The 27,999-nt window shown below is 35.3% G+C and overlaps 1 protein-coding gene across 2 annotated transcripts; it reads left to right on the forward strand.

Moving 5' to 3' along the window:
• The first annotated feature begins 1,785 nt into the window (after window positions 1-1,785).
• LOC144449005 (neutral alpha-glucosidase AB-like) lies at window positions 1,786-27,944 on the forward strand. Of its 2 annotated transcripts, XM_078139405.1 has the most exons (26): window positions 1,786-1,831; window positions 3,878-3,976; window positions 4,713-4,949; window positions 5,350-5,532; window positions 9,509-9,554; window positions 9,933-10,131; window positions 10,868-10,964; window positions 12,551-12,652; window positions 14,168-14,246; window positions 14,840-15,013; window positions 15,214-15,275; window positions 15,413-15,490; window positions 15,904-15,979; window positions 16,507-16,633; window positions 17,389-17,612; window positions 18,341-18,437; window positions 18,806-18,907; window positions 19,983-20,041; window positions 20,729-20,913; window positions 21,142-21,206; window positions 21,416-21,492; window positions 22,018-22,092; window positions 22,279-22,392; window positions 23,012-23,121; window positions 23,735-23,838; window positions 27,519-27,944. In XM_078139405.1, exons 1-26 carry the CDS (start codon window positions 1,809-1,811, stop codon window positions 27,623-27,625), a joined length of 2,901 nt encoding a protein of 966 aa, XP_077995531.1. In that variant the 5' UTR covers window positions 1,786-1,808; the 3' UTR covers window positions 27,626-27,944. The 2 variants fall into 2 exon arrangements, with proteins under 2 accessions (XP_077995531.1, XP_077995538.1); XM_078139412.1 differs by lacking the exons at window positions 1,786-1,831; window positions 3,878-3,976; window positions 4,713-4,949; window positions 5,350-5,532 and adding an exon at window positions 6,828-6,851.
• The last annotated feature ends 55 nt before the right edge of the window (window positions 27,945-27,999 follow it).

Consider the following 27,999-nt stretch of genomic DNA (forward strand, 5'->3'; position numbering starts at 1 on the left):
CCTTTTGTGGATTTATGAAGAGCAAAACTTATATGTGAACAAGGAAAAAAAATAGCTGCAATATTATTGTAACGTTAATTGTTGTGTCTGGGTTTTTAAATCGTTCCGAAGTCTTGGCGGTTCCACACAGCGACGTGATATCAGTGGAGAGTGCAACGTGAATGGATTTTTGTAGAAATGTATGATTGTGTTTATATATGTGTATAAATCTTATGTCTGAATAATAAAGAAACAAGAAAATAGCTATGAGTAAAATCTCTAGCACACAAAAATTTAAGGAAAAAAAATTATTATTTATTATGTTTAGAGCAATCCCCGGAACGATATATAGCTTAGAAACACAAAATACGCTACAATCATTGCTGTTATTTTCGAGTGCAGTTCCCGGAAAGACGAAATTCTCAAAATTAAAAAAGCAAAAAACAATCGCAATTATTTCAACTATAACAAAAACTGATAGGGGTGAGGATGGATGGATGGATGGATGGATGGATGGATGGATGGGTGGGTCATGAGTGGGTGGATGAATGGATGGATGGATGGATGGATGGATGGATGGATGGATGGATTGATGGATGGATGTATGGGTGGGTGGGTCATGAGTGGGTGGATGAATGGATGGATGGATGGATGGATGGATGGATGGATGGATGGATGGATGGATGGATGGATTGATGGATGGATGGATGTATGGGTGGGTGGGTCATGAGTGGGTGGATGAATGGATGGATGGATGGATGGATGGATGGATGGATGGATGGATGGATGGATGGATGGATGGATGGATGGATGGATGGATGGATGGATGGATGGATGGATGGATGGGTGGGTGGGTGGGTGGATGGATGGGTGGGTGGGTGGGTGGGTGGGTGGATGGATGGATGGGTGGGTGGGTGGATGGATGGATGGATGGATGGATGGGTGGATGGATGGATGGATGGATGGATGGATGGGTGGATGGGTGGGTGGATGGATGGATGGGTGGATGGATGGATGGATGGATGGATGGATGGATGGATGGATGGATGGGTGGATGGATGGATGGATGGATGGGTGGATGGATGGATGGATGGATGGATGGATGGATGGATGGATGGATGGGTGGGTGGATGGATGGGTGGATGGGTGGATGGATGGGTGGATGGGTGGATGGGTGGATGGATGGATGGATGGATGGGTGGATGGGTGGATGGATGGATAGATGGATGGATGGGTGGATGGATGGATGGATGGATGGGTGGGTGGATGGATGGGTGGGTGTGTCGGTGGGTGGGGGAGGAATGGACGATTTGATTTCAAGTTGTTTTATTTATTTACAAGTGCATTTCTTTATTATTGTAAACGTACAATAAAATAGTACTTTCTTTTGGTCAAATTTTACCACAAATTGCATCTACTCTCTCCACTATACTACTATGAATACTTGACATCTAACGGCCAAGTTATTTTCCATTATAAATTTTGATAAAAGAATTGGCAATGAGGGTAATATCCAAATTCGTTACACTGTCTATCTATGTGTGTGTGTTATTTCTGTTTCTAATACTTGGCCATTAGACGTCACGGATTACAATTTGGTTCACACGATCAAATATGGAAGTAGCATAGAAAGTTACATGTACTTCGAATCGATAGAACTTTACTACAACGCATTTTTCATAATCTGTACAGGTGTAGGGAAAGTTCTGTTTTTTAAAGAAAAAAAACGAATACCCAAACTGAATTTAACACTTGACTGTGAGGGCGCAATTTACGCATCTCCTACTTGCTGAGTGGCCATGGCTGGGTCTCCGATCGTAGTACTCAAGATGGCAGCCCCCATGGACAACAGGTAGACGTGGATTTTCCTTTGTTCTCTGTAGTTCATTTGGGTCGTAATGTGGCAATGAAGTACTGTTGTAATAGTAGCTAGTATACTACAGTGTGTGCGATTTGTTTTGGTCGTGTTTCGATGGACAAAGAGGCCCTCTTCACATGTTAATGTGGAGTTTCTGTTCTCCAGTTGTCTGATGAATGTGCATGGTGATTAGTGAATGGCATGGCAGCTCGCTATTGGCTATTTCCATATAACTGTATGGTACGCTAGTAACCCAGTCGGAAGGCCACGTTCGAGACTCTTCTAAAGTGTTTACTTTCCCCGTGCCACATCATCACTAAACCGACCAACCAGACCATGTATCGCGGCATGTTCACATACATTTTATGACAAATGGCCTTGAAATTCAATAGCATAGCAAAGCTGAAAAACACAGCGAGATAATTATTGCATAATTGTATAAATATTGAATTGCTATGATATTGATTTTTTGAACAGCATTCTATACATGCTATGGAAAGTGTTTCAAAATATACATTTACTCCAGAATATAATGTATAATACATTGTATATACAAATGGGCTTTTTGGTTTTTCGTTTTATAAATTCATGCACTTTGTATGGGGAAGTTAAGAATGAAAAAAAAGAAAGAAAAGAAATACACTGTACATGTAAACAGAAACTGTTTGTATTATCCAAAATGGGTACTAACTGCAATATAACACTGGTTGGTGTCTTATATGCGTTATGATCACTACAATCATCTGAATGTTGACTGGTATGGGAACTATAGACTATATTACACAAAAGTTTCAGCATGTACAAACAATGAAATTAAACTAACTACATCTTAAATAGTGTATGTCCTTGTTTCATGTTTCTGATTGTAAATAGTCTGAAATGTCAACGTTGTAGAGCAGTTTGTAGCCAAGCCTTAAATATACATGAAATTCATAACTTAGCCCGGAATCCATGCAGATGGGGTTTTTGAATTTGTTAATTATTCAAAATCTCCATTCACCAGGATTCTAGACTATAAAAATATGTAGACTGTAGAAAACCATTGGTATCAAACATAAAATAATGAAAATATGTTGCCCTGGAATAAGATACAACAGTGTTACATGGATAGAATGTGTGAAGGAAATGAAATGATTCAGTATCACACGTAATTAATGATAAATTTGACCGTAGTTTGTAATCCCAAATTCATAAAGGGATAATTTAGAAGTATGAGATACACAATTGAAATTTAATTTTCTAACTACCAGCAATAATTATGATGTACCAATAATATGTTTAGTATCAATATGGCTGTATAGGTATTTTAGCTCTGAACTAAATTATAATTAGTAGACCAGTACTGGTAGTATCAACTATTGGGTTAGGGCCTAGTGCTGGAGGGGGGGGGGGGGGGGTTGCAACATCAAAACAGACAATTATCATTATCGCTTATGGTAACTTATAATTATAATTTATAGTATTATTTTTTCATATTTTTATGACAACCAGTATTTGTCATTGTTTTACTAGCTGCATAATGCTGATCTGTCGATTTTATTCAATGTTCTTGTATTATCTGTACATATTATATATATAAAAGAAATTCCATTCCATGTAACACACAATCAGAATCCCTTTATCTTGATAAAAGGGACTGTAATACGTTATCCTGCACTCGGTATGTGTAATGATCAATTCTACAGTTCTTGTGACCTTATGCTAAAGTTCTAAGGTAAAACGTTCTGATGTCTTTAGTCATACATTCATTGACTAAATTATTTCACATTGCTTCTAACTGTTCTGAGAATCCCAAAGTACTCAATCCACACCAGACCGTAAGATACATCTTGTCATTCAGCCCTGTCACTGATAGCTGATAGCATGGCACAACACATTGTGGCTTTACAGAGTTCAGACTAATTACACACTTGTCCTTTACAACCCAACAAAAAAAACTTGAAACAAAACAATGTTAAGATGTCCTTGAGAGAGAGTCTACTGGTAGAATATACCATTATCTCAAACACTACTAAAACCCTTGATTGCTTTGCCTTACAGGTGTATAATGAGGCTTCTACTTCTAGCTATACTGTGGTTAGCTGTGCAGGCTGTTGATAAAAGTAATTTCAAAACTTGTGAGCAAAGTAGTTTTTGCAGGTAAGTGTCACTCTCCTCATCCTTTCTTATCCAGATGGTCCATACAGTTGAAGACGATGTTTTGCCACAAGTCTTTCCTACCAGTATTTGCTTTCATTTCTGAGTCATTGATAAGATGTAACAGTATATGAACAAGAACAGAGGGGGTGATAGTAGTGAGGTGGTGTGGAGGACGGTGTGGGGTGTGTGGGTGTATTCTTCACATCAATACATCTATGTTCTTCACATTAGATATCTTTCATCTGCTTCTATGCAGCTGCAAGTATGAAGCTATTGAATTTGTAAGTGTGTTACTGTGTATGATCTGTGTTCAGTTTGTGTATATGAATGCATAGTCTAGTGGCTATTCATTGGGTTGAATCTGAAGATCTCTAGTGGCTATCCATATGGTTTGAATCTGAAGATTTCCTTACCCAGCATGGCGCTTAGTGATGATCCAATACCACGTTGGAGTCCAGACTAATGATTGCATATAACCAATGATGATATGCTGTCGATACCTACAGACAAATTTAAACTTCACAGATACAGATATTCTATTTGACAAAATAGTTATTCCTGTATACATTAGTACTTGTTGAATGTCGATACAACTATGTGTATTATGACATAAATTCTCTAAATATGATACGTCATGTCGTTCTGCTCTCCCCAGCCTCCTCTCTCCAGATGTGAGAGGGCGCCCTGTAATGGCATACCTTACACAGTTCTTAATGTTGCATCATTATTATTTCAGGCGGAACAAGAAACAAGATGAAGGTGAATCAGTGTATGAAGCCCAATTGAATACACTTGAGATATCTGGTACATCAGCTAAAGTTCAACTTTTAAACACTGCAAATAATGTAGCATTAAGGCTGGAAGTCATATCGATAGCCAATAACATAGCTAGACTACAAATTGATGAAGTGGAAAAGTTAAAACCTAGGTTCGTAGTGGAAGATGCACTCATAGGAGAACCACAACAAGCAAAGTAAGTTTTATCGTTACATGTCTTGAATATGGTTATTTGTTATGTAGTTGTCGATAAACGCATGATACTTGTCGGGGGTTCAATTTGAATTTTTTGTGAAGTGGGGAAATAATACATTTTACAGTTTTGTGGAATGAAGTACTGTGGAGAATTCTTGTTATAATAAGCACCAATGATGTGTAGTCCCAAATTATGAATTATAGAAATTTGTCCCCCCTCCAAAAAAACCCCAGCAACAACAACAACAACAACAACAACAACAACAACAACAACAACAAAACCTTAAAAGAAACACAAATGGAGGAATTCATGTGTAAAGCAACCAACTAGTGTAATATTACACCATTGTTGGAGTTTTTGTTCCTTTTGAGAATTAGTGTTGTTTCTTTTCTCCATGTAGCTTAAAGTTAGATAAAAGAGACTCTAATACTGTTGAGTTCAGTCTTGGAGACGACGGCAAATCCAAGTTAGTGCTGCAAGCCAAACCATTCCGTGTTGATTTCATGGAAGATGGTGAATTGGTACTGAGTGTCAACTCTAGAGGATTGCTTTCCTTTGAACACATCAGGGAAAAGTCACCCAGGTGAGTATTGAATGCATAAATTAGATTATGGGCTGTGCCACAACCAAGTACTGCCATGCCAAACTTGAACCCTTCTTGTCAACAGTGCCCTCTAGTGATGTAATTTTGATTGAAGTGATTGACAGTTTTAATCATGTCACTCATCTGAACTACCATGGTTACTGTGTCAATGAAATGAACATCACATAAATGCTATTTTATGAACATGAATATTTGGTTTGACTGATTTTGATTAAATATGAAAATTCAAAAGATGTCTTGTGGCACTAACATGATTCACAACTGTTTGATAAGATTTACAAAAAAACAAGTTACCAAATCATTGATATTAAAACCACTATATAATTTTTGAATATTTGAAATTTTGTCATTGTGTAAAATTAACAAGATTTCCATATTGTTCATACTTTCTTTAAATGTGTGTTGGAACACTTCCCTCTCCTCAAATTGTTAAAATTTGTACATTTAGAATAAATTATTGGAATGTATCCACGGAAACTGTAGATTATGGTTGCTTGGTTACATCAGTGCTTGGTGTAGGCAGGGTAGAGAGTTGAGAGTGGAGTACAGTGTAAAGTGTATACTTGATGGGTGTACATTGCATCTATGCAAAGGAAAGTGCTAGATGGAGGGGGTTGAGATGGGTAAAGTTTGGCTGTACAAAGTGATTGGAATGTATTCTAAAAATTGTATGAAATCGGTTACATTATGCATAGTGTATAAAACATTATTTTTAGTTTAAATAATAACTTGATTATTGTTTGTACTGTTTTGATGTAGTACTACTAACTGTTAGCCAATCATGTTTTTGTTTAGGGTTAGTAAATACAGTATGTGGAATCTACCCGGTTTCACAAACTGTTTTATAGAAATTTTTACCCCAAATTTGGGTACATGATATGGGAAACTGTGTAAAATTTTTATAACCCTAACAAAAACATTGATTCCTATCAAAATCTGTAAGATATCAGAGAGTACAGCTATTGGTGTCTGTACAGGTGATAATTTGCATGTTATGTATAATTAACATATTCTCATCCCAGCTCATATTTACCCATAGTATAATTCTATCCCCCAACATGGTTTGCAATTACATCCCCCCCCCCCCCCCCTTATCGAAATCAATGACAGGGATTTATGTATAAAAAGCTATTTCAAGACAGTACATCTGTAATGTTTTTCTTTCTTTCCTTTTATAAACTATGTATATATATTTTTTCTCACTTCTTCATTTTTACCACGATCAGATTGTTGACAAAAATTGGAAGGGCTTTGAATTCTGCCGTCTCCTCCTTTCTAAATACCTTTATGCCTGCCAGGTGAGTGGAAAGCTTTCCATCAGGCTCTTCCACTCCTAAGTGTTTCTTTTACTCTGTAACTATGGTGATTTCACAGTGGCTCAGCAACGTCTCTTGGACGATAATTAAAATAGAAATACCAGGTTTTTATGTCTGTGTATTTATAAACTATAATTAATTATCTATGCATGACTCTCTCTTTCCACTGTTTCACCTGACTGCATTTGAGCTGTAGTGCCTAGAATTGATGGATTATTTTAATATTTAATCTTGGTGTGTTTTCCAACAGCTTGCTGATAACCGGGTCAAAATACATGTAAACCTAGATGTTTTCACCATTAGAAAATTTTGCTATTTTACAGTCTTCAGCTAGTTCTCAAAACCTAATTTGTACTAATTACCAGACTACTGGTACAATGTTTTCATGTACAAAAAGATATTTTATAGTCACTACATATTTTTGCATTCTTGTTTTCTTGCGAAATAAGTCTTCGGCGAAAATGTCAAGGTTTACAGTATATTCAAAATATTGAAAAAACCCACAAATTGACAAAATAGACATGGTCATAAAATGTACTGATCTAGTATCTATGATAATATCATTTGAAGAAAATCTACAATGCACTAAATTTGAATATGACCCAAATTATTAGTACATGTAATTCAATTCTGTAGTATGGATTATTATCACCACTGTAGACTCAAGAGTTTACTTTTCATTACCTCTCTTCCACAAAAACTCAACAAATTTTTCTGCTACACACAGTTTTTGGTTACCGTGTATGGTAACAAAGAGACTTAGCGATTAATGTTATAATACATTGAGCAAAAAAAAAAAGAAAATAGTCTTAATTTGTTGGGTTCAAAAGTTGTAGCAAATACAGTCCCTAAAAATTTGTAATTTCTTGTTTTGTTCACTGTATTGATTTGAAACCTGATAGTGACAATGTCTAAACAAATATAATATACAAATTTCTGATAACATTATTATTTGAATCATTACTGGTCAATAGACTGTAAAATATATCGCTGGGGCATCTCTATCATTCTGCCCCTTGTTTGTGAAAAGGGATGAGAAGAGTGCCCTCAACGGCTGCTCTTTCGGTCTAATACTAATAGTCAGCCATTCTTGTAAAACCGAAGTGCATCGATTCTGTGACTTCGAAGTTTGCTCAGTAATCTGTCAGTTTGAAGAAACTATTGATATTGTCTATTATGTAATTATTTCAAATAAATTTTACAAAAATAATATTGCTTGTTCTGGCAAAATTAATGAATAAATATTTTATGATATCACTGTTGTTAAATATTATAGTAATGGGTTGTCCAACCACTCAGTCAAAGTAATTTTGCACAATGTCATGTCTTTCGGGGGTGAATGGGTGATGGTGATGTAGTTGGTATGGTAGATGGTCTTGTGTCACTGGATTAGAAGCAATCAATGTTACAAATGTATTGAAACTTAGTCTGCAAGGCACGCCGTGTTAGGGCGCCCTCACACATCGGTCAGCCACTTACTGAGCAGGTCGCTGAGGGCAGCGTGACACAACGTATCTTACAGACTAACTGAAGCTAATGTGTTGTGGTATTGACTTTGTTGTCCAGTAAAATTTAATGATATTACAGTATCTATTTGACATATGACCTAAAAAATGTTCATCAGCTTGGTAGATCACATGACTTACGTACTTTGCAACACACAAGCAGTTCAATGTTTTTCAGCATTGAGCTTTTGATCTGTCTTGGTCGACGATCCCTCATCAGAATGACACATTCCATAGTTACAACTGACCACTAGGTGGCGGTATGATCTGTTTTGGTTGACGATCCTCATTAGAATGACACTTTGACATATAAGTTGCTAACAAGCCAGCCAACTGGTTCAGTATGTTAAGAAAGTATGGCTTTATTTGATGTAAAGATCTACAAAGATGAGATTATGGAAATTTTAATGGAAAGTGCCATAGATCGACATTACCATGGCAACAGAAAAGTATTCTCAATAATAGTTTACAATATACATTTATTTGTTTGCATTATCATGTTAATGTGTGAACATATCTTTCTTTTCACAATAGTATTTCTTACATAAACTTGCCCATTTCATCATTTTTCCCCCTAAAAATATAGTGCAATATTCATGAGACAGCAGTCACTTGTCAAAATAGATTACTAAAATAAATCATATGTTATACTTTGGTTCTTTCTTCTCAAATTTAGTGGGTCTGATGTTGAAATCACTAAACGTTTGTTTATTTGATAATTTGACAAAAGTGTACTGTGACGCTGACATGACAGAATAAATATGTCAGCTAGTATTTCATGTACTATACCAAATGAAAATTTTCAAAGAAAGAAAAAAAAGACAGGTATACATGCATGACTGTTTTTGTTGATCATATCATACAAACAAGCTGGCAAAACTTGATATCAGCAAATACCATGACTTGGACCAAAGGCTTGCATTTTCAGAGAATTAGCTAGTTGTTGCCCTTCCAAAATGCTTAGCACATCATGCGTTGACTAAACGGATACAGAATTAGCTACTAGGATTTACAGGGTCTTGACTATCTAGTCTACTGATTTTGACATTTCTGTAGAGTGATAATCACATAGTAGAGAGATAGAACCATAAAGTATCAATTCTCATCAAATATTGTCATCTTTATTTGCTGCAGTAACCCTCCTGTACAAGAGGAAAAAGATGAAGATGTCAAAGAAAAGGTAATTTTTCACCCCCTGACCCTTGACCTTTGCCCTGACTCTGGATCATTATCCACGTTTTCATCACATGTTAGGATCTTGGTTTCCTCAAGCCCAGCCCTATTCTGTTATCTTATCAATGTAACATGGAATCGTTCTTTTGTTCGAGACCAACTTTTACAATAGCTCTGCCATGCAAGTGTTTTTTACACCCAAACTTCAATCTGACACAAGCCTGCATTCCTTTCTGCTCAAAATATTTCAAACGAATTGCTCCCTCTAGTGGTGTAATAGAGTAATGTTGTATATATGAAATTACCCTCCCAGACAACTGTTTTTTACAATGCTCAAATCGTTACCATGGCGTTATAAGAAACCAATCTTTGTCTTCTGTATCAGGAAGGAGAGGATGGAGAAGTTAATGAAGAGGAAGAGGAAGGGGATGATGATGATGATGATGAAGAAGAAAAACGACTACAAGAAGAACAAAAAAAGAAAGAAGAAGCTGCTGTGAAAAAGGAAGAAGCCAAGTCAACAGATGGCGATCCTGACATGTGGGAAGAGAAATTTAAAACACATCATGACAGTAAACCCAATGGTACGACTACACTGTCAATTTCATAGTTTCATACGTACATTAAAGGTGAACGCCACTCCAGGAAATCGAGACATTTTCAAACTATGGATTCTGGAGAGTCATTTCATGATTTTACATCACCTACTATTATTTGCAATGTCTGAAAAACATCAAGTTGATCTTGTGCATTTATATTATAAGGTATCTTTGATATGGGTCATTGCATGATGGGAGCCAGTGAAATAATATATTCATAGTTAATGAATATTCATGAGATGTTTTACACTGAAGGGGATGCGCACTCAGGAGTCATGAATATTCATTGTGCATGAATACTTTAATGAATAAATTATTCATGCTGACTCCCATGATGCAATAGCCCATAGCAAAGATACCTTATAGAGGCACAAGATCAACTTGATGTTTCTCGGAAATCACATGTAATTTTAGGGGACTCTCCAGATCCCATAGTTGATGAAAATGGCACTATTTCCAGGAATGGCGTTCCCCTTTAAATCAAAACAAAAGGTTTGTTATTTGAACATCTGAATTGCCAAATGTTCTCATATCTCTGTACAGTCATACATGACTGTTATATGTGAATCCTAGCTGTGGCATTATCCTAATTCCTTCCATGATTAGATTGATAATTTCATGAACTGCTTTAACAATTTTGCAAATAGTTTTCATTATTTTGATTGCATGTATATTTCCTATGACATTTTTTACTAAAAACGAATTTGTTATTTTGTGTCAGGTCCCGAGTCCATTGGTTTAGATTTCTCCTTTGTGGGTTTTGATCATGTCTATGGAATTCCAGAACATGCCGATTCCTTAGCTTTGAAAACAACAACGTAAGTTACATACCAATTAAATTTATGAATTCTCTCATCTCATCACAACTTCTGGTACAATGTTATACATCTGAAAGTTTAAAGGGGAACACCACTCCATGTAATAGAGACATTTTCACAAGCTATGGGTTATGGAGAGTCATTTAATGATTTTACATCACCTACAATTATTTGTGATTTCAGAGAAACATCAAATTAATCTTATAGGGTATCTTTTCTATGGGCTATTACTTACGAGTAAGGTTTCACCTTTTCAGGTCAACAGGCTTTGTCAACCTGTCCACTTGCTGGCTTTACTACCACTAGGCATAAGAATTAAGTAATATCATAACTAGGAAAAGCCCATAAGCTCGTGCAGGGTAAATTCATTTGTGACTGGCTGCCTCACGATGATATTGTAGATAGCGCCCTCAATGTGGAGAATGTGCATAGTATATACAATGCACATGCGTAGTCATTGCGCCGCAATGCATCCTTGGGTAAAACCACAAAAAAAACATCGCATAGTATATAGGATGCACATACACTACCAGAAATGAAATTCTTGAGACAAGAAAAAAATTCTTCACACAAGAAAAAAATTCTTCACACAAGAAAAAAATTCTTGAGACAAGAATCAGTAGGTTAAGAATTGCAATTCTTGAAAATTCTAACCGATAAATTCTTATATCAAGAATTTTTTTCTTATGCCAGGTTTACCCAAAAATCTTGTCCTAAGAACTTGTTTCAAGAATATTCAAGAAAAATAATTCTTGTCTCAAGAATATTCAAGAAAGAGAATTCTTGTCTCAAGAATATTCAAGAAAGAGAATTCTTGGCCCAAGAATATTCTCGAGAATAAATTCTTGTCTCAAGAATATTCAAGAAACAAAATTCTTGTCTAAAGAATAATCAAGAAAGAGAATTCTTGTCCCAAGATTATTCAAGAAAGAGAATTCTTGTCCAAAGAACATTCAAGGAAAAGAATTCTTCTCCCAAGAATATTCAAGAAAAGGGAATCTTGTCCCAAGAATATTCAAGAAAGAGAATTAATATCATAACTAGGAAAAGCCCATAAGCTCGTGCAGGGTAAATTCATTTGTGACTGGCTGCCTCACGATGATATTGTAGATAGCGCCCTCAATGTGGAGAATGTGCATAGTATATACAATGCACATGCGTAGTCATTGCGCCGCAATGCATCCTTGGGTAAAACCACAAAAAAAACATCGCATAGTATATAGGATGCACATACTAGTCATGAGCCGCTATGCAGCCACTGCACGAGTTGATAATAACCATTGGTCATGGTACAAGAATATAATTATTACTGTGTTTTACCGACCTGATGAATGTGTTTATGGATAATACATGTAATTAATTTATCATTGATATTATATTAATCTAAGAACTGTTCTTGCAGTCAACCTAAGTTTTGAGATTTGCCTCGGCCACATATTACATACACTTAAAAATTGTTACATACTAAATGAATGTAGAATGTCAGATGACAATGTGTTATGGTATTTAACTAGTGTTCTCGTATTTCACTGAACACACAACAATTTTGTGACAAAGCCATAACTTGACTGTTGTTTGTTCGACAGAAACACTGACCCATATCGTCTGTACAATCTTGATGTCTTTGAATATGAACTGAACAACCCAATGGCATTGTATGGATCTGTACCATACATGCTAGCCCACAAGTAAGTATGGCATACATTGTGTTCAAAATAGTAATCTAGACATCCCCAGTACCAAACATCAACATCTTGTTCACGCATACTACTACTCGGTAAGATTGAAGTGTTTTACATATTTGACAGAATATACATTTATATACCGTCCTCAGTTATGCGAACATTGCATTCTATGATATGCTGCCTACCTATCTTAAAGTGGCCATATGGATGAGAATTTGGTATTTATTTTGGATTTTTATTTGATAAAACAGCTTCGCTATGTTTTTCTACTTGAAAAAATAATGTGAAATAACATATACCAAGTTCATGTTCACATCTCAATAAATGGCAAAACATTAAACAACGTGTAAAATGTTTGTTATTGTACGTACAATAACAAACATTTTACAATATTTGCATCTTTTTGCAATGTATTGAGTTGCGAACATGGACTTGGTATATGTTCTTTCGCTTTATTTTTTCAAGTAGAAAAACATAGTGAAGCTGTTTTGTCAAATAAAAATCCAAAATAAATACCAAATTCTCATCCATATGGCCACTTTAAACACGATCTGAACCGTCCTAGGAACATATGCAGAAAATTAGTTAATAATGAATTCTACGAACTATCTGATAACTCTACATTGTATAAACACAAATCGTTTAAGACTGCTAACAAAAATTATCAAAGATTCAACACATCCACTACATACAGAATATGAATATCTACCAAGTGGTCGTGGCCTCAGAGTACCACATGCACGTACAAACAGATTTAAGTGTAGCTTTGTTCCAAGATCTATTCATCTCATCAATAACATGTAACCGCTACTGTCTGTATGTATTTATATGTATTGTAATCCTAACTTTACTTTTCATGGATTATGTATTTAAGTTAATGTAAACTGTGTGGATATGTAGTTTGTCTGTTTTCTGTCAATGCAACGAAAATTTCATGATCGACATGACGAATAAAGTTATTATTAGAATAGAAGACCAATTTCCATTCTGTTCAGTTTCAAGTTCATGTGTCAAACAGATTTTGATAATATTGTTTGTTGACACATTTTGAATTTGCTGCCAGTGTGGTACTATCATGTAGACACAAATTGTGGCCAGCTATGTTAACCATTGATGTCGTGTTCAGAAGTGTTTCAATGTCTTTAACATTATTTCCGGTGTATAAAGTATTTTGACTAGAGTGTACTTACAGCCACATATCTTTTAACAAAGTTACTTTTATTGATTCACACCAAAAGTAAACACATAGTTACTCAGAATTTCTCTCTGAACATGATTCCATTTTCAGGATGATTTGTTTTGGCGCAAACATTTTTTTTCCAACTAAATAAGATATATCAGTTTAGAGCCCAATACAATGTGTGTACATACCACATTAGCTCAACTCAATGTAGTCATGATTTTAAAACCTTGTGGTGTTTCATTGGTACCAGTTTACAGACTTCATACATTTGATATATATATCTTTTTTTTTACACACCTTGTGAAAATATAAAATGCTATTTTTTTTTATTTCAGTGAAAAGAGAACTCTAGGTTTATTTTGGCTGAATGCTGCAGAGACATGGATTGACATTAGTTCTAACACGGCTAGCAAGGTATGTTAGTACAGGTGGATTTATAATGGAACTCTTTGATTCAAAACTTTTGTCATATTAATGGATTTCTAGTGAAACTCAAATATTTGTGTGAACTAAATAGAATAAATGGATGGAGGGAATCACATTAGAACCATTTTCCTTTAGCTGAAATATACTAGGTAAACTATATATGCTCTGAATTTGGAACTAATACGAAATATGACTCCTGTGCAAACAAACAAAATATTTTTGGTTACATTTACTCAAAGTTGGTCATAGACAATTGGTTACTGCGATATTATAAAAAGTTTTGACCCTGCACATTTTGACATCAAATTGATTTTGCCTTGCACTTGAACTACAGATCATAGATAAAGGCTGTTTTTGGCCACCAGTTGCACTACAGGTCCAAACACACAAGAAGAGTGGTAGAAAGTTGTGGTGCACAAGAAGAGTAGTAGAAATGATAGATTTTGACGGAAGGAAAAAAAAACAGTTTTGTTAATCATGTACTATGAATAATAAATCTTGTTCACACCACTTAGTTTGCTTTGACTTGAGGAGAACTGTTAAAATCTCACAACATTTCAATTCTATCTTTGCATCTACAGACAGTTGTCAGCAAACTGGTGGACTACGTCAAGGGTGGAGGAGATACACCACAAACAGACACACGATGGGTTTCAGAGAGTGGTATCATTGATGTCTTTGTATTGCTCGGACCAACAGTGAAAGATGTATTCAAACAGTATGCTAGTCTTACAGGCACAACAGCAGTACCTCCAGTAAGTATGCTTTTATCACCTTTCAATGTAATTGAGCAAAAGATCCTGCTTTGTGTATGGCATCTCTGTTATTTTTAGTCTAGAATTGAATTGTGTCTATCTGTATTTAAAACATGCATCCTATGAATGAAATGTCACACCAACCCTGTTTCTATAGCAACTCACATTTTCCACCATCTTTGTTTGGTTTTTTTCTCTAGCTTTTCTCAATAGCATATCACCAGTGTAGATGGAATTACAATGATGAAGCAGATGTCAAGAAGTAAGTTTAAAAAAAAACTTTCCTGTGATATCCCAAATTTTGTATTCAGACATTTCACTCTTATTTCCTATATCCCCTTTGTAATTGAAATAGTTATTAGACTCTTGACTTGACCGTTTATGTTATTTCTATTACAGTGTTGACATCAACTTTGATGAGTATGATATACCATATGATGTTTTATGGCTTGACATTGAACATACTGATGGAAAAAAGTAAGTATATGACCATGGCTTGATTCAATTTCATAACACAAACTATTTTCTTGTTTCTCACCCATTCCTACGAAATTTGTACTCATGCATTGTTTACTGTTTTTGCTTGCTGGTTGTATTTTCTTTCACTTCTTTTGTGAGAAATTACTATTTGTTGATAAATTTGTTACCAAACTTTTCAGTGTATTTCACCTGTTTCTAGACTATAAAACAAAGATCCAGACTCAGCAAACATATTTTTTTGACAGAGCGCCCTCGCATATTGGTCAACTGTGAGGGCAGAGTGACATGACACAACATATCTTGCAAGGTCTAAGTATGCATTAAAGAGATGCTGATATGCCAGTGTTTAGTGAAACTGACTTGTGTAACTACACCATTTACTTCAGACATTTTCTCTTTTTTCTCTTCAGATACATGACGTGGGACAGTGTCAAATTTCCCAACCCTATTGATATGCAAAATAACCTTGCAGCTAAAAGTAGAAAGGTAGGAAACTTACTTATTATTACTGCAGTGTGTAAAGTGGTGAACTTTTACTGCTGAAAAAACTGACAGCATTTTACCAGATCAAGAAATTTGTCATGGAGGTTACGATTGAAGACATTCTGAGTTGGTCTACTACAAAGTCACCTATATTGGTCTGAAAATATGTATACAGTAGACTTCAAGGGAACAAGGACAGGGCTGATTTCATCCAAGTTGCTTAAGTTGATGTCCAGAAAATCACAAATCATCATAAGTTGATGTCCAGGAAGGTCAAGAATTGTCATTCAACATTGTTAGGACTTCTCTAATGAAATAAAATTATCTGTGTTTGTTCCCCTTCGATGTCGTTGTGGAGTCACTAGTACTGTAACAGTACAAATATACAAACCCAGTAAAAGTTAATGTTGCTGTGTACGAGGCCATGAGTACGGTTCAAGAATTTCTCAAAATCTGTTCAAACCTGTTATTGATCTATCTTAACTCTATCTATGCCAATTATGTCTGTTTGGGTTTTATTTCCACCGTAGATGGTGACTATAATTGATCCACACATCAAGAAAGAAGACAGTTATCATATCTATAAAGAAGCTAAAAGTTTAGATTATTTTGTGAAAAATAAAGATGGCAATGATTACGAGGGATGGTGTTGGCCAGGTAAGTCTGTATTTGATAAAATGTTGATGGTATGGTTATAGGAAGTACAGTATGTCATTGACTGACTGACTTGTAAGCCGTTAAGCTGGATAATTCTTTGTTTTGACTTTGTTTGATACTTTTATGTTATGTGATTACATGTCACTCTAATAAATAAATAAACAACAACAACAACAACGACTACTACAACGACTACTACTACAACTACTACTACTACCACTACCACTACTACAACTACTACTACTACTACTACTACTACTACTACAACTACTGCTACTACTACTACTACTACTACTACTACTACTACTACTACTACTACTACTACTACTACAACTACTACTACTACTACTACTACTACTACTACTACTACTACTACTACTACTACTACTACTACTACAACTACTACTACTACTACTACTACTACTACTACTACTACTACTACTACTACTACTACTACTACTACAACTACTGCTACTACTACTACTACTACTAGTACTACTACTACTACTACTACTACTACTACTACTACTACTACTACTACTACTACTACTACTACATCATCATCCCATAATCTATTGTTGTTGATACATATAGTATTTCCATTGAAGAAATAAACATGTTCCAGTAAGAAATAATACAGCTGTTAAGTAAAGAACACATGGTATTTGATGCCCTACTTGATAGCATCTTCACCTGAGTCTGAAACCTACAGCGAGTGAGTCTATATCACCATGTGTAATACAATCTTTTCACAGGTACCTCATTCTGGTTGGACTTTTTGAACCCAGTGATCCGTGATTGGTGGTCCAGTAAGTTTACACCCGATGCCTACGTCGGTTCAACTATGAACTTGTTCACTTGGAATGATATGAACGAACCATCTGTATTCAATGGTCCTGAAGTCACAATGCATAAAGATGCCAAACACTACGGAGGCTGGGAACATAGAGATGTACATAATATCTATGGAATGTATTTGGTAAGAAAGATTCTGTATTATAATAGCAAAGATTCTGAATCAAAATACCACAAGCTCTATTCTTGTTTGTTGACTGAAAAACTGCATGGAGACCTCGACCTGAATTCTATTATCTTTAGAATGATGTTTATTAGTTATTGCATCTGTACTAGAGATTACTTGCACTGATGCACACGCATAGTAGTGGTATTTGCACTGCACTGCAATACCGAAAACATTGAATACTACATGCAAATAATATGCAAATGAAGTTGTGGTTGTTCGTGGAACACGAAAGTGCGTCATCGTACATGCAGTGTTATTTTACGGAAGTTTGCTGTTTTATATAGGATTAAACATATGTTATAATAAGATGCAATTTCACTAGCTACGCACATGAAAGGACGGCCACGACAGAGAACACTGCAGCACACATGCAGATACCCCAAGTACGCCACACTTGCACTCATGCATCATGGGGTTCTGTCATATAACTGTTTGCTCCAAAGTAAGGATGAAAGTGATATTATCGAGTTGTAATTGTTGGCATGTATAAGTTATGAATCTTATTTGTTGAAGAGTTAAAGTCATTTTGTAGGTGGACACAGAAATTAGGATTCAGTATCTAGCAAATTAACTCTAGGAATCTGTACCAAAGCTGCACATTATCCAACTTATTACAATACTATACTTCGCATATTTATTCATTCAATTAGACTGAAAATTTTCTCCGTTTACTTTTTCTGTAGCCAATGGCAACAGCAGAAGGTCAAGTCAAAAGATCGGGAGGCAAAGAAAGACCCTTTGTACTGTCCAGGGCATTCTTTGCAGGATCTCAAAGATATGGTATGTATGTGGGTAATTTTGGGAAAACGTTGTAGGATAGAACTGAACTCTGAGATTGTAACAAGAACGTTTATCAAAAATTAATCATAGCCAGGGCATTTACATTGTACCATACTTCTCACAGTGCAACATACATGGTACGTGTAGCGTGTGAAATGAAAGTGGAGTATGTAGAGTTCAGAAGGGTCTGAATGTAAAATTCATGGGTATGTGTCAAGTGAAGGCTCAGCCCTATATTTGCCTAACTATTCCTGTAGAGCTTTCCGTTCTCATATCTGTGTTTTGATTTAAAACCATGACCTACTAGTATTGTATGTTTCAGTACTTTTGTAGTTTGTAAAACAATTGTTGCCTGACTCCATTCACAGGAGCTATTTGGACTGGTGATAACACAGCTGAATGGGGACATCTGAAAATGTCCATACCAATGTTATTATCTATAGGATTGGCCGGTATCACATTTATTGGAGGTAAGATGTTAGTTTGTTGTAGTTGTTAGATGTAAGGTGTTTTCTGTATTAATGTAATAATAGTAAAACCTTGATTAAACTGTTCAAGACTATTATTACTGTTAATCCATGCCTATATGGCATTAAAATTGTCTCCTGGTTATGTAACAGTGGATGACTTACATGTAGTAGAAGGTTTTACTCAACATATTAATATATGTAAACTCAATTATTTTATACATTATGCCAGAGTACCAGGTTTCAGTTCTGACAATACCAAATAATATTTTAGTATGTGGAATACTGTTGGGACATTTTGATGAAGCAAAAATACCCCCACTCCCCCACCCCCATTTAAAAAAAACAACAACTAAAGTGTCACCTACTAGTGTGGTTATCAACTTTCCAGAATGCGTCGATACATATTTTATTAATAAACCCATCCAGCCATGGACCATACAATACATCACCACATATGTTGTCTATGATTATGTAACTGGAGATTTGGAACAGGCGGTTGTAATTTTAATAATAATAATAATAATAATAATAATACTGATAACTACCACTGGTAACGGTCAATTCCTGATGTTAATTTCTAAGGATGCTTTATGATTATTGTAATATAAATCATAATTTGAGAGTATTTATTGCCACCTTTTTTTCACTTTCAAAACATTGTAATTCTATAATTATTACACAAATACAGATTTGATATTATAATTATTCAGTGACATTACATAGATGTATAAATGGGGACTTTTTAGAATGAGTTTGTTGAATACATGAAGGTCAGTCCAATTAACTACTGAGAATGCACACTTCACGGAGAGACTAAAACTAGAGGAGATAGGTACAAGTTTGATATGAAATAACAAGAACTTGCTCTGGTAGGACAGAGGTTACTATGTGAAGTATTTAATCCTATGTGCTTACAGAGGATGCAATGGATTATATATACCTCCAGGAAGTTGAGGGAGTATAAAAGGCCAATTGTGCCATTATAGGTCCATGCCCGGGGTACTAATTGTAAAGCAATGTGTGGAAATTAAAGCACTTTATAAAAAGTAACATTCTGATTCATATTACTCTTTAGCTGATGTTGGTGGTTTCTTCAAGAATCCAGATATAGAACTGCAGACAAGATGGTACCAGGTAAGTAAACTTACTTCTTTTCCTACAAAATACAGAGAAATATAGAAATGGTCTAGATAAAGAAATCCAATAAATACCATGTATCTGTACAAAATACATGAAAAAATACAGATTAATGCCTTGTTAGACCAACCAAACAAACAAATGTAATAGTTTTCAGTGAAATACCAATAAATAACTTAAATTGCTCATTTTTGACATATTTCTATCTCAAATCTAAATGTTTTTATAATATTATGTTTGTTTTTTGGTCTTCGAAATGAAGAAAACTTGATGACAGTGTATGCTTTTGTGTAATATACAGATAAAGTTTGAAATAAAGCAACCCCACCCACCCCCCACCCCTACCCCCAGCTGTGATATCCGAAAGGAGTTTAGTTGGTATGATACAGATACAGGTACAGATACAGATACAGACACAGACACAGACACAGGTACAGACAGATACAGACACAGATGCAGATGCAGATACAGATACTATGTAATTGGTTTTGTAGAAATATTTAGTGTAAAACATACAATTAACGGTGTGAATTTGCTGCATTTCACAATGCAAACTGGACTGAAAATAATCTTATTACGAATGTATGGTCTGAAAAGGGAAATACAGTCCAATGAATTGCTGCATTCTTGACAACAGGTAATGAAATTACCGATCGTAAACTTCAATCTTGTTTCTATTTGCAGGCAGGAGCTTTTCAACCTTTCTTCAGAGCGCATGCCCATTTAGACACCAAGAGACGAGAACCATGGCTTCTTCCTGAAGAGAACATGTTGATTGTTAGAGATACAGTCAGAGCACGTTATGCTTACTTACCATTCTGGTATACACAGTACTACAAGTCATCTATAGATGGTCAACCAATTATGAGGTAAATATTATCAACCGATGGTGAGGTAATTGTTACATGGAATTGATTTTTTAAACTCTGTTTTTCTCTGACTGCCTGAAGAACATAAACTACCAGTATGAGGCACCTCAAATATCAAGAACAGATGTCTGTCAAGTATATCTCAGTATTTGTATGTTGCCATGGTTATTACACATCACACAAAAAAAAACCCACAGCAACTGACAATTTTTTTTTTTCACTTTCCAGACCTCTCTGGGTAGAGTTTCCAGACGATACTGAAACTTTTGCCATGGAAGATCAATACATGATTGGTTAGTATCATTCTTTATTGTATGAAAATGAAAACAACAAAAGAGCATTAAAATCAAAGAAAAACACTTACAAAATCATACATACTGGAATTTGTAAGAAGAAGGAGTATGGTCACTGAGAACAAAATGTACAGACAGGTGGAACAGTAATGTTATATGTAAGTGTTGTTGTGAATTACATCACTAAGTACTGTTGTTGTTGATTTCAGGTGATGCATTACTGGTCCACCCCATCACAGATGCAGGAACCTTTTCCACCAAGGTGTATTTCCCTGGTGTAAATCAGGTAATTACTCTCAGAAATGTTTTTAATATGTAGAAATAGAACATAGTAAAAATTGGCCTGTGAATGTGTATCTCAACCCTTATACGTCTATTACATTCAGCACACTTATTCTATCTAAACTGCAGAGAAGCTTAACAAGATAAAAGCCCAACTCTAAGTCTGTGTTTATTACTGCAGGTCAACCTTGATAGATGAAAAATTAACAGTATTTCATCACAGTACTTTATTTCTACCTTGCCTTCATTCATACTTTATACTTGTGCTTGAAATCAGCCCAAACTAAGAAGACATAGATTTCTATGTCCCAGCCAAATTTAATATTTTTACATTTCAAATTCCATTAAAAAACCCAAATTTATACACTTGCAAGAGCCTGGATGCATATGTTTTCACTTTCATAGGTAACTTTGTATGTGTAAATAAGCCTGTATATAAGGAGCAAAGAATGTTTAGTGTGCATGTTAACTGGACTATAACAAAATATACCGGTAATTATTAATGTCATTTTTTACTTTTAATAAACAGCCATGGTATGATGTAGAGACTCACCAAATTTATACTGGTAAACAGTACACTTCTGTCAGTGCACCACTCTCAAAGGTAAGTTTGTTCTAATTTCTGATTTTTTTTTTACCCCATTCATCAGATGTTTAGAAATGTGTATGCTTGGTGACAATATATAACAAGGCAATAGTTTGCAGTATCGACAACAATTATAAATATGTATTCTTTTTGTATTACATGAAAAATAAATCAAGATGTTGAGTTGTTCTTTTGTTTCCATAGATACCAGTATACCAACGAGGTGGTACCATCATTCCTCGCAAGGAACGTGTCCGTCGTAGTTCAGCTCTAATGCAGGATGACCCTTACACTCTGGTAGTTGCTCTTGATAAGGACGTAAGTTTCAGAGAAGCTGTTAGACGAAAAGATATTTTGACGTTTATTGCATGAATTGTAAAGATAGGATAGTTACTATGAACTACATGAAGTGCAGATGTGGGTTTGATGGCATCCGAGAGACTTTGTCAATCTTGGTGTATGTCAAATTTATCAACATGGTACTCATTGACTGCTTAAATCTGTAAAGAATAATGAATTACAACATAAATCTTCCAACCATCTAAGTTTGCCTGTCACAAGCTGTGCCAAAACCGCTCACTTGTGATGAGTTCCTCTGTTTAAGTTGATAAAGTCAATGTCCTTATAAATCACAATAAAGACAAACTGTTAATCAGATAAATCTCTGCACACTCACACATGACGTGTTACATAACAAAGAACACCAGCGCATTTGGTGAACTTGTTAGTGTTCTGTATTTACAGTAGAATATGAAATATGGAATGTGAGCAAGTTTTGCAAAATTACCGAGCACAATTAAGGCCTTATATGTCAAAGTTTTTATCACTATCAGCCTCACTAAAATCTAAATAAAAACGAAAGTTAAAAATGTGAGTGTTTTTTTACACTGTGTAAATTTTATGTGTGATAACTGATTATGTTATTGTAACTCCACAGGGCAAAGCTAAAGGTGATCTCTATATAGATGATGGTCATAGTTTTGAATACAAAAATGGAAAATACTTGTTCCTGGAATTTGAATTTTCAGATCACAAATTGATATCCAGGTAGGTAAACTTGTCTTTGAAGTCCGTAGTAGATTTAATTTTGATCTTGACCAACAAGGATTGGTCTGGATGTCAACGTGGTCTTTAACCACAATGAAGGATAGCATTAGACTAAACAAGGATGTTCTGCGATCCACTTTCTGCCCCCAAATACCGACTTGGAGTGGACAAGGGGGTGAACATATCTTCATCAAAAACTTGATGAGCTTCATTTTGTGGTGAATTATGTGCAAAACATAGTCGTTATCTAGTTACTTCCCATAATGAGTTATTCATTAAAGGGGAACACCACATCATGGTGTTCTGCTAATATTGTTGCATATCTATGTCTGCTGACTCCAATGGGACAATGTTTGTCAACTGACTCCAATGGGACAATGTTTGTCCTTGGCAAAGACCTACACTGAACAGTGAATGAGAAACAATTTTCAATTCACTTTTTCTCAGCAGTAGCGTGCAAAGTGATTTTAATTTATGAAATTACCCGAAACGTACAAATGTGCCCGAAGTGTAAACATGTACAGTCCTATTGATTCATTAAATTTGACTGATTTGATTAAAAACCTTCTCTATAAATGTCTGTAAAATGTGGTTTTATAATTCTATCCACCAGGCCTATTGGTTACAATCAACAATTTACAACAAAAAGCTGGTTAGAGAAAGTAGTTATATTAGGTATGAGACACCAACCAGTCAATGCTAACCTACAGTATGATGGTAAGTCACTGTTTTGTTGTTGTCTATTTTGTCACGAGAAGTGAATTTTCAAAAAGTGTAAAATATGCAAATGATCCTACTGATCAGGTATACTTTTACATGGTATTTTACATAGTTCCAGTAACTTGCTAGTATGTATCATTTCATCAATTTTTGCTTAAGTATTATGCAAATTATATAATATGAGTACATTGATTTTGCAAATATAGAGATCTGATTGGTCAGACATCAAAATATGTAATTGTGCTAAAACAGTGGTACAGCACAGTTGGCATGCCACCAAGTGGCCCTGAATGAGAATAGTACACTGATATTTGACGGTCAGTCATTGTCGACTGTATACATCATGGCTGGGTGGTGGTTTATTACACAGCGTAGGTATTTGGTTTTAGATAAAAGTGTGATAAATATGATGTGATGTAAAGTATTGCTTTGATATTTATTGCAGACAAGTCAGATAGTAATGGATGCAAATTACAATGCCATTTGTTGTATTACATGTTGTCACCTAGTAAATGAAATCGACATGACTTTATTGTTCAGTAATCCATCTCAGAAATGGCTGACTTTACAGTGTTACACTCGCCAACTACATCTCTACTATCCAATTGACGTGATTAAAGCAATGCCACTCCATACAATAATCATGTAATATGTTATTAATCTTCGTCCGGACATGGACTTATGGATTGGGTTCCGTCCGTCTGTCCGTCCGTCCGTCCGTCTGCAGCCATTTCTTGGAGATGCCTGGTCGAATTTTTTTTCAAACTTGGTACAGGGGCAACATACTATGGCGTACATATGCACGTCAATTTGTTTTATGATATGATCCAATATGGCCACCTAGCAGCCATTTTGTTTGCAAATTTTCCATGTCCAAAGACATAACTCATTCATGCTTGAACAGATCTCATTCAAAGTTGCTATTAGGACAGTGTTATATGACATACATGTGCATATTCATTGTTGTCGTGATACGATCCAATATGGCTGCCTGGCAGCCATTTTGTTTGCGAATTTTCCATGTCCAAAGCCATAACTCAGACATGCTTGAACAGATCTCATTCAAAGTTGGTATTAGCACAGTGTTCTGTGACATACCTGTGCATACCTGTGCATATCCATTTTCAAAAGCAATTGAATTAAAAAAAGTAGCCTACATCATTTTAGCTATAAATAGCCAATGACTAGAGTAAGGCAAAATGTTATGTAAGACTTCTGACGAGGTCACTGAGAGCTGAATATAGTCACAGTTGTGATGGTGTCATTTGCATAATGCACATTGTAATCAGTCAGCTGTTCATTAGCTGGGAAGTTGTTACCAATCCACTACATAAGAAGGGCCACATACTATGCTTATAATAAAATTAATGAAAACATAATTTACTTGGCTGTTACAATACTTTATCAAAATAGAATGTACAACAAGTAAAAGTTAATATATGCATTATACATCTCCAAAGTAATTGCACTGAATGACACAAGATGTACATTGTGCTGGGAAGCGAGGGAACCCATGTCTAGATTTGAAATAGCATTTACTGAGATGCAAATCTCTTCTTGCACAAAAAAAAAGATTTGATATGATTACTAGCTCATTGTAGAAATTATAATGAACATGCAAAGAATTTGAATTATGTGAGATAGTATGATTTGGTTGTCCTCTGTTGTGGATGTGACCTTCACTGTGATGTTAATTCAGGTCCACCGTATTACTATGTACAGTCATTGATATGATCTGATATTTAGATTTCATGTAGATTGCTATTATTGTACTGCTATTCTATTGTATTGCATAGAAAAAGAAATGAAAACATTTATGAAAATAAATCCATTCACATGTATAACAATTCAACCAGTTACGTCATAAGGCCTAATGGAAAAAAAATTGTGTGGTTCCTGTTACGCTTAATTTTAGAATAGGTGGTGGGGTGGGGTAGGTAGATTTTTTATTTTATTTTATTTTATTTTATTTTTTCTGTGTGAGTGTCTAGTTCCGGTTTTCCATTGTTTTCCAAATGGTCTCTGTGTTGTTTATTTCTTCCTATCAGATGTACAGCCATTACAGATTGGAAGAATAGTTTTATATTGTCTTTTTAATTTGTCGGTTTCTGCATCCACTATTTCTCGTGAGACATCACAATTTTTGTGATTTTATTTTTTTTTCTCAAATATGTAAAAAAAAAGTTTAGAGTCAGCAAGTGTTTATGTATATCTACACTGTAGTCTAGCCGTTTTGATTTATTTTGCCATAATATGGGGAGATAATATTTTAGCATTTATACCCACAGACACTGCCAATTAGTGAGAAAATGTGAGTAAATATCGGTAAATGTTGGTTAATAAGACATGTAGAGTGTAGTTTTTGTTTACTGATGTCTGTTACAACCACTAGCAATGTATTTTTTCACAATGCTGTTGAGTTTTATTCACCTAGTGACTACGCTCGTCATAGTCTTAGTGCTAACGTATACCCCTTATGACGTCATAAAATCCCGTGGTCTAGGTGGGACCGGAAATACCCGAAAACTCTCGAAGTAAATCCGAAGGGAAGTGACTGAAAAAGGGTCATTTTAAGGTGTTTGCAGACGCTTTTGAAAAGTTTTAAAACCAGAATGTATTTCACAAACATGTCGTCTAGCAAATAAGCGATAGTGAAGGTGAGCATTTTGAATCACCTTTAAACTAGGATTGGTCAGGTTATCAGAAACATACTATTTTGTTGCCCTTATTTTATTTTTTATTTGGCCTAATGTACATACATGTATGTAGTCATTTGTATGGTCAGATATTCAGATTCAACTATTGCAGTTATGGAATTGCTGTTTGTGTGTAAATGTCGTACTGTGTATGTCATTTAGTATAAATGGCATTATATGTACACAACAGTATGCTCACTTCAGTGCTTTTCCTGTTTAAATCTGTGCCATTGACACAAAACAAAAAGACGGGAAAAACATGCCCCTATCAATCCATGTAACATTACATGTAGTGTCATCTATGTGACTGATCTTTACGAAATCTAAACAATGCATCTGACATATTTCCATATTTAGAGTCTATAGGTATTCACAGATACATAAGTTCACAACCCATAATTAATGTTATATCACTTTTTGTGCGTCATTCATAAAACCTGCAAGATTATGACAGTATATAATGACTGATGATGTTGGTTTCTTATATAGCACTTTCCCACTCCGTGCTCAAAGCGCTTTACAATTATTAGTATTACTCCTGGCTCGGATCAGAATGGCACAACGGCCCTTTAGTCTTCCTCAACTCCCCGGGGAGCATACAATCCATTGCAGCCATTTAAGCGCATAGGATTAAAGCCTTCACATTGTAACCTACATCCTACCAGGTCCTCAGTTATACAGCTGGGTTGACTGAGGCACAGTCGTGGTTCAAATCTTGCCAAAGGACTTTAGCCACTCAGAAACAAACAGCAGACAGCGACGGGGCTTGAACCTGCAACCTGTAGATTCCAAGCCGGATACACTAACTATTCACCCAACATGATACAAATATGAAAATAGATCTAAGGCATCTACTGTGCTGAATAACTTTCTCTCACACTCCCTTTTATTTTGCAAAACTCGCTGTCTTTTTTAAAGAAGTCTGTACACTTTCATACATTGTATAAACTATTAATTCTATGTTTGTCTCTGTTCTCACAGGTGCAACAGAAAACTTAGCTGTTAGCAGAAATCCTACCACACAAACTGTTACAGTTAGAAAGCCAGGCGTGAACATGGCCAAAGAATGGACAATAACTCTGATATAGATGGACACCTAACAGTATTTACAGCAAGATTGAAGAAATTATGTTTCAAATTTGAAAACAAAAAACAAAAACAAAAAAACAAGTAGACATATGCATTTGATTTTGCATATTTCAGTCTTTTTTTGTATAAAACAGAGCCAGTGATATTGAAAATCAGTGTACTTTTTGGAAACTGAAAATCTACAAATTGTTCAATCAAACATTTGTGGACATGGATATGGTTGCAATATGTAAGACCTGTATTTAGCAAAAACAGTATGTACAAAGAGAGTGGGAAATGTATAAACTATGTGAGATTACATTTTCCTATTGACATGAGTAGTGAAATGTGTGGGGGAAGGGGGAGGAGGGGGGGGAGAAGTTCAGCATTTTTT

Source organism: Glandiceps talaboti, chromosome 2 (genome assembly GCF_964340395.1).
Source record: "Glandiceps talaboti chromosome 2, keGlaTala1.1, whole genome shotgun sequence".
Taxonomy (NCBI): domain Eukaryota; kingdom Metazoa; phylum Hemichordata; class Enteropneusta; family Spengelidae; genus Glandiceps; species Glandiceps talaboti.

What these genes read in the sequence shown, in the direction of transcription:
- LOC144449005 (XM_078139405.1), top strand. Translation starts at nt 1,809, where the DNA reads ATGGCAGCCCCCATGGACAACAG. An exon ending in GTTCTAACACGGCTAGCAAG is followed by an intron (nt 14,247 to 14,839) that starts GTATGTTAGTAC and finishes TTGCATCTACAG; the next exon opens with ACAGTTGTCAGCAAACTGGT. An exon ending in GGAAGATCAATACATGATTG is followed by an intron (nt 21,207 to 21,415) that starts GTTAGTATCATT and finishes TGTTGATTTCAG; the next exon opens with GTGATGCATTACTGGTCCAC.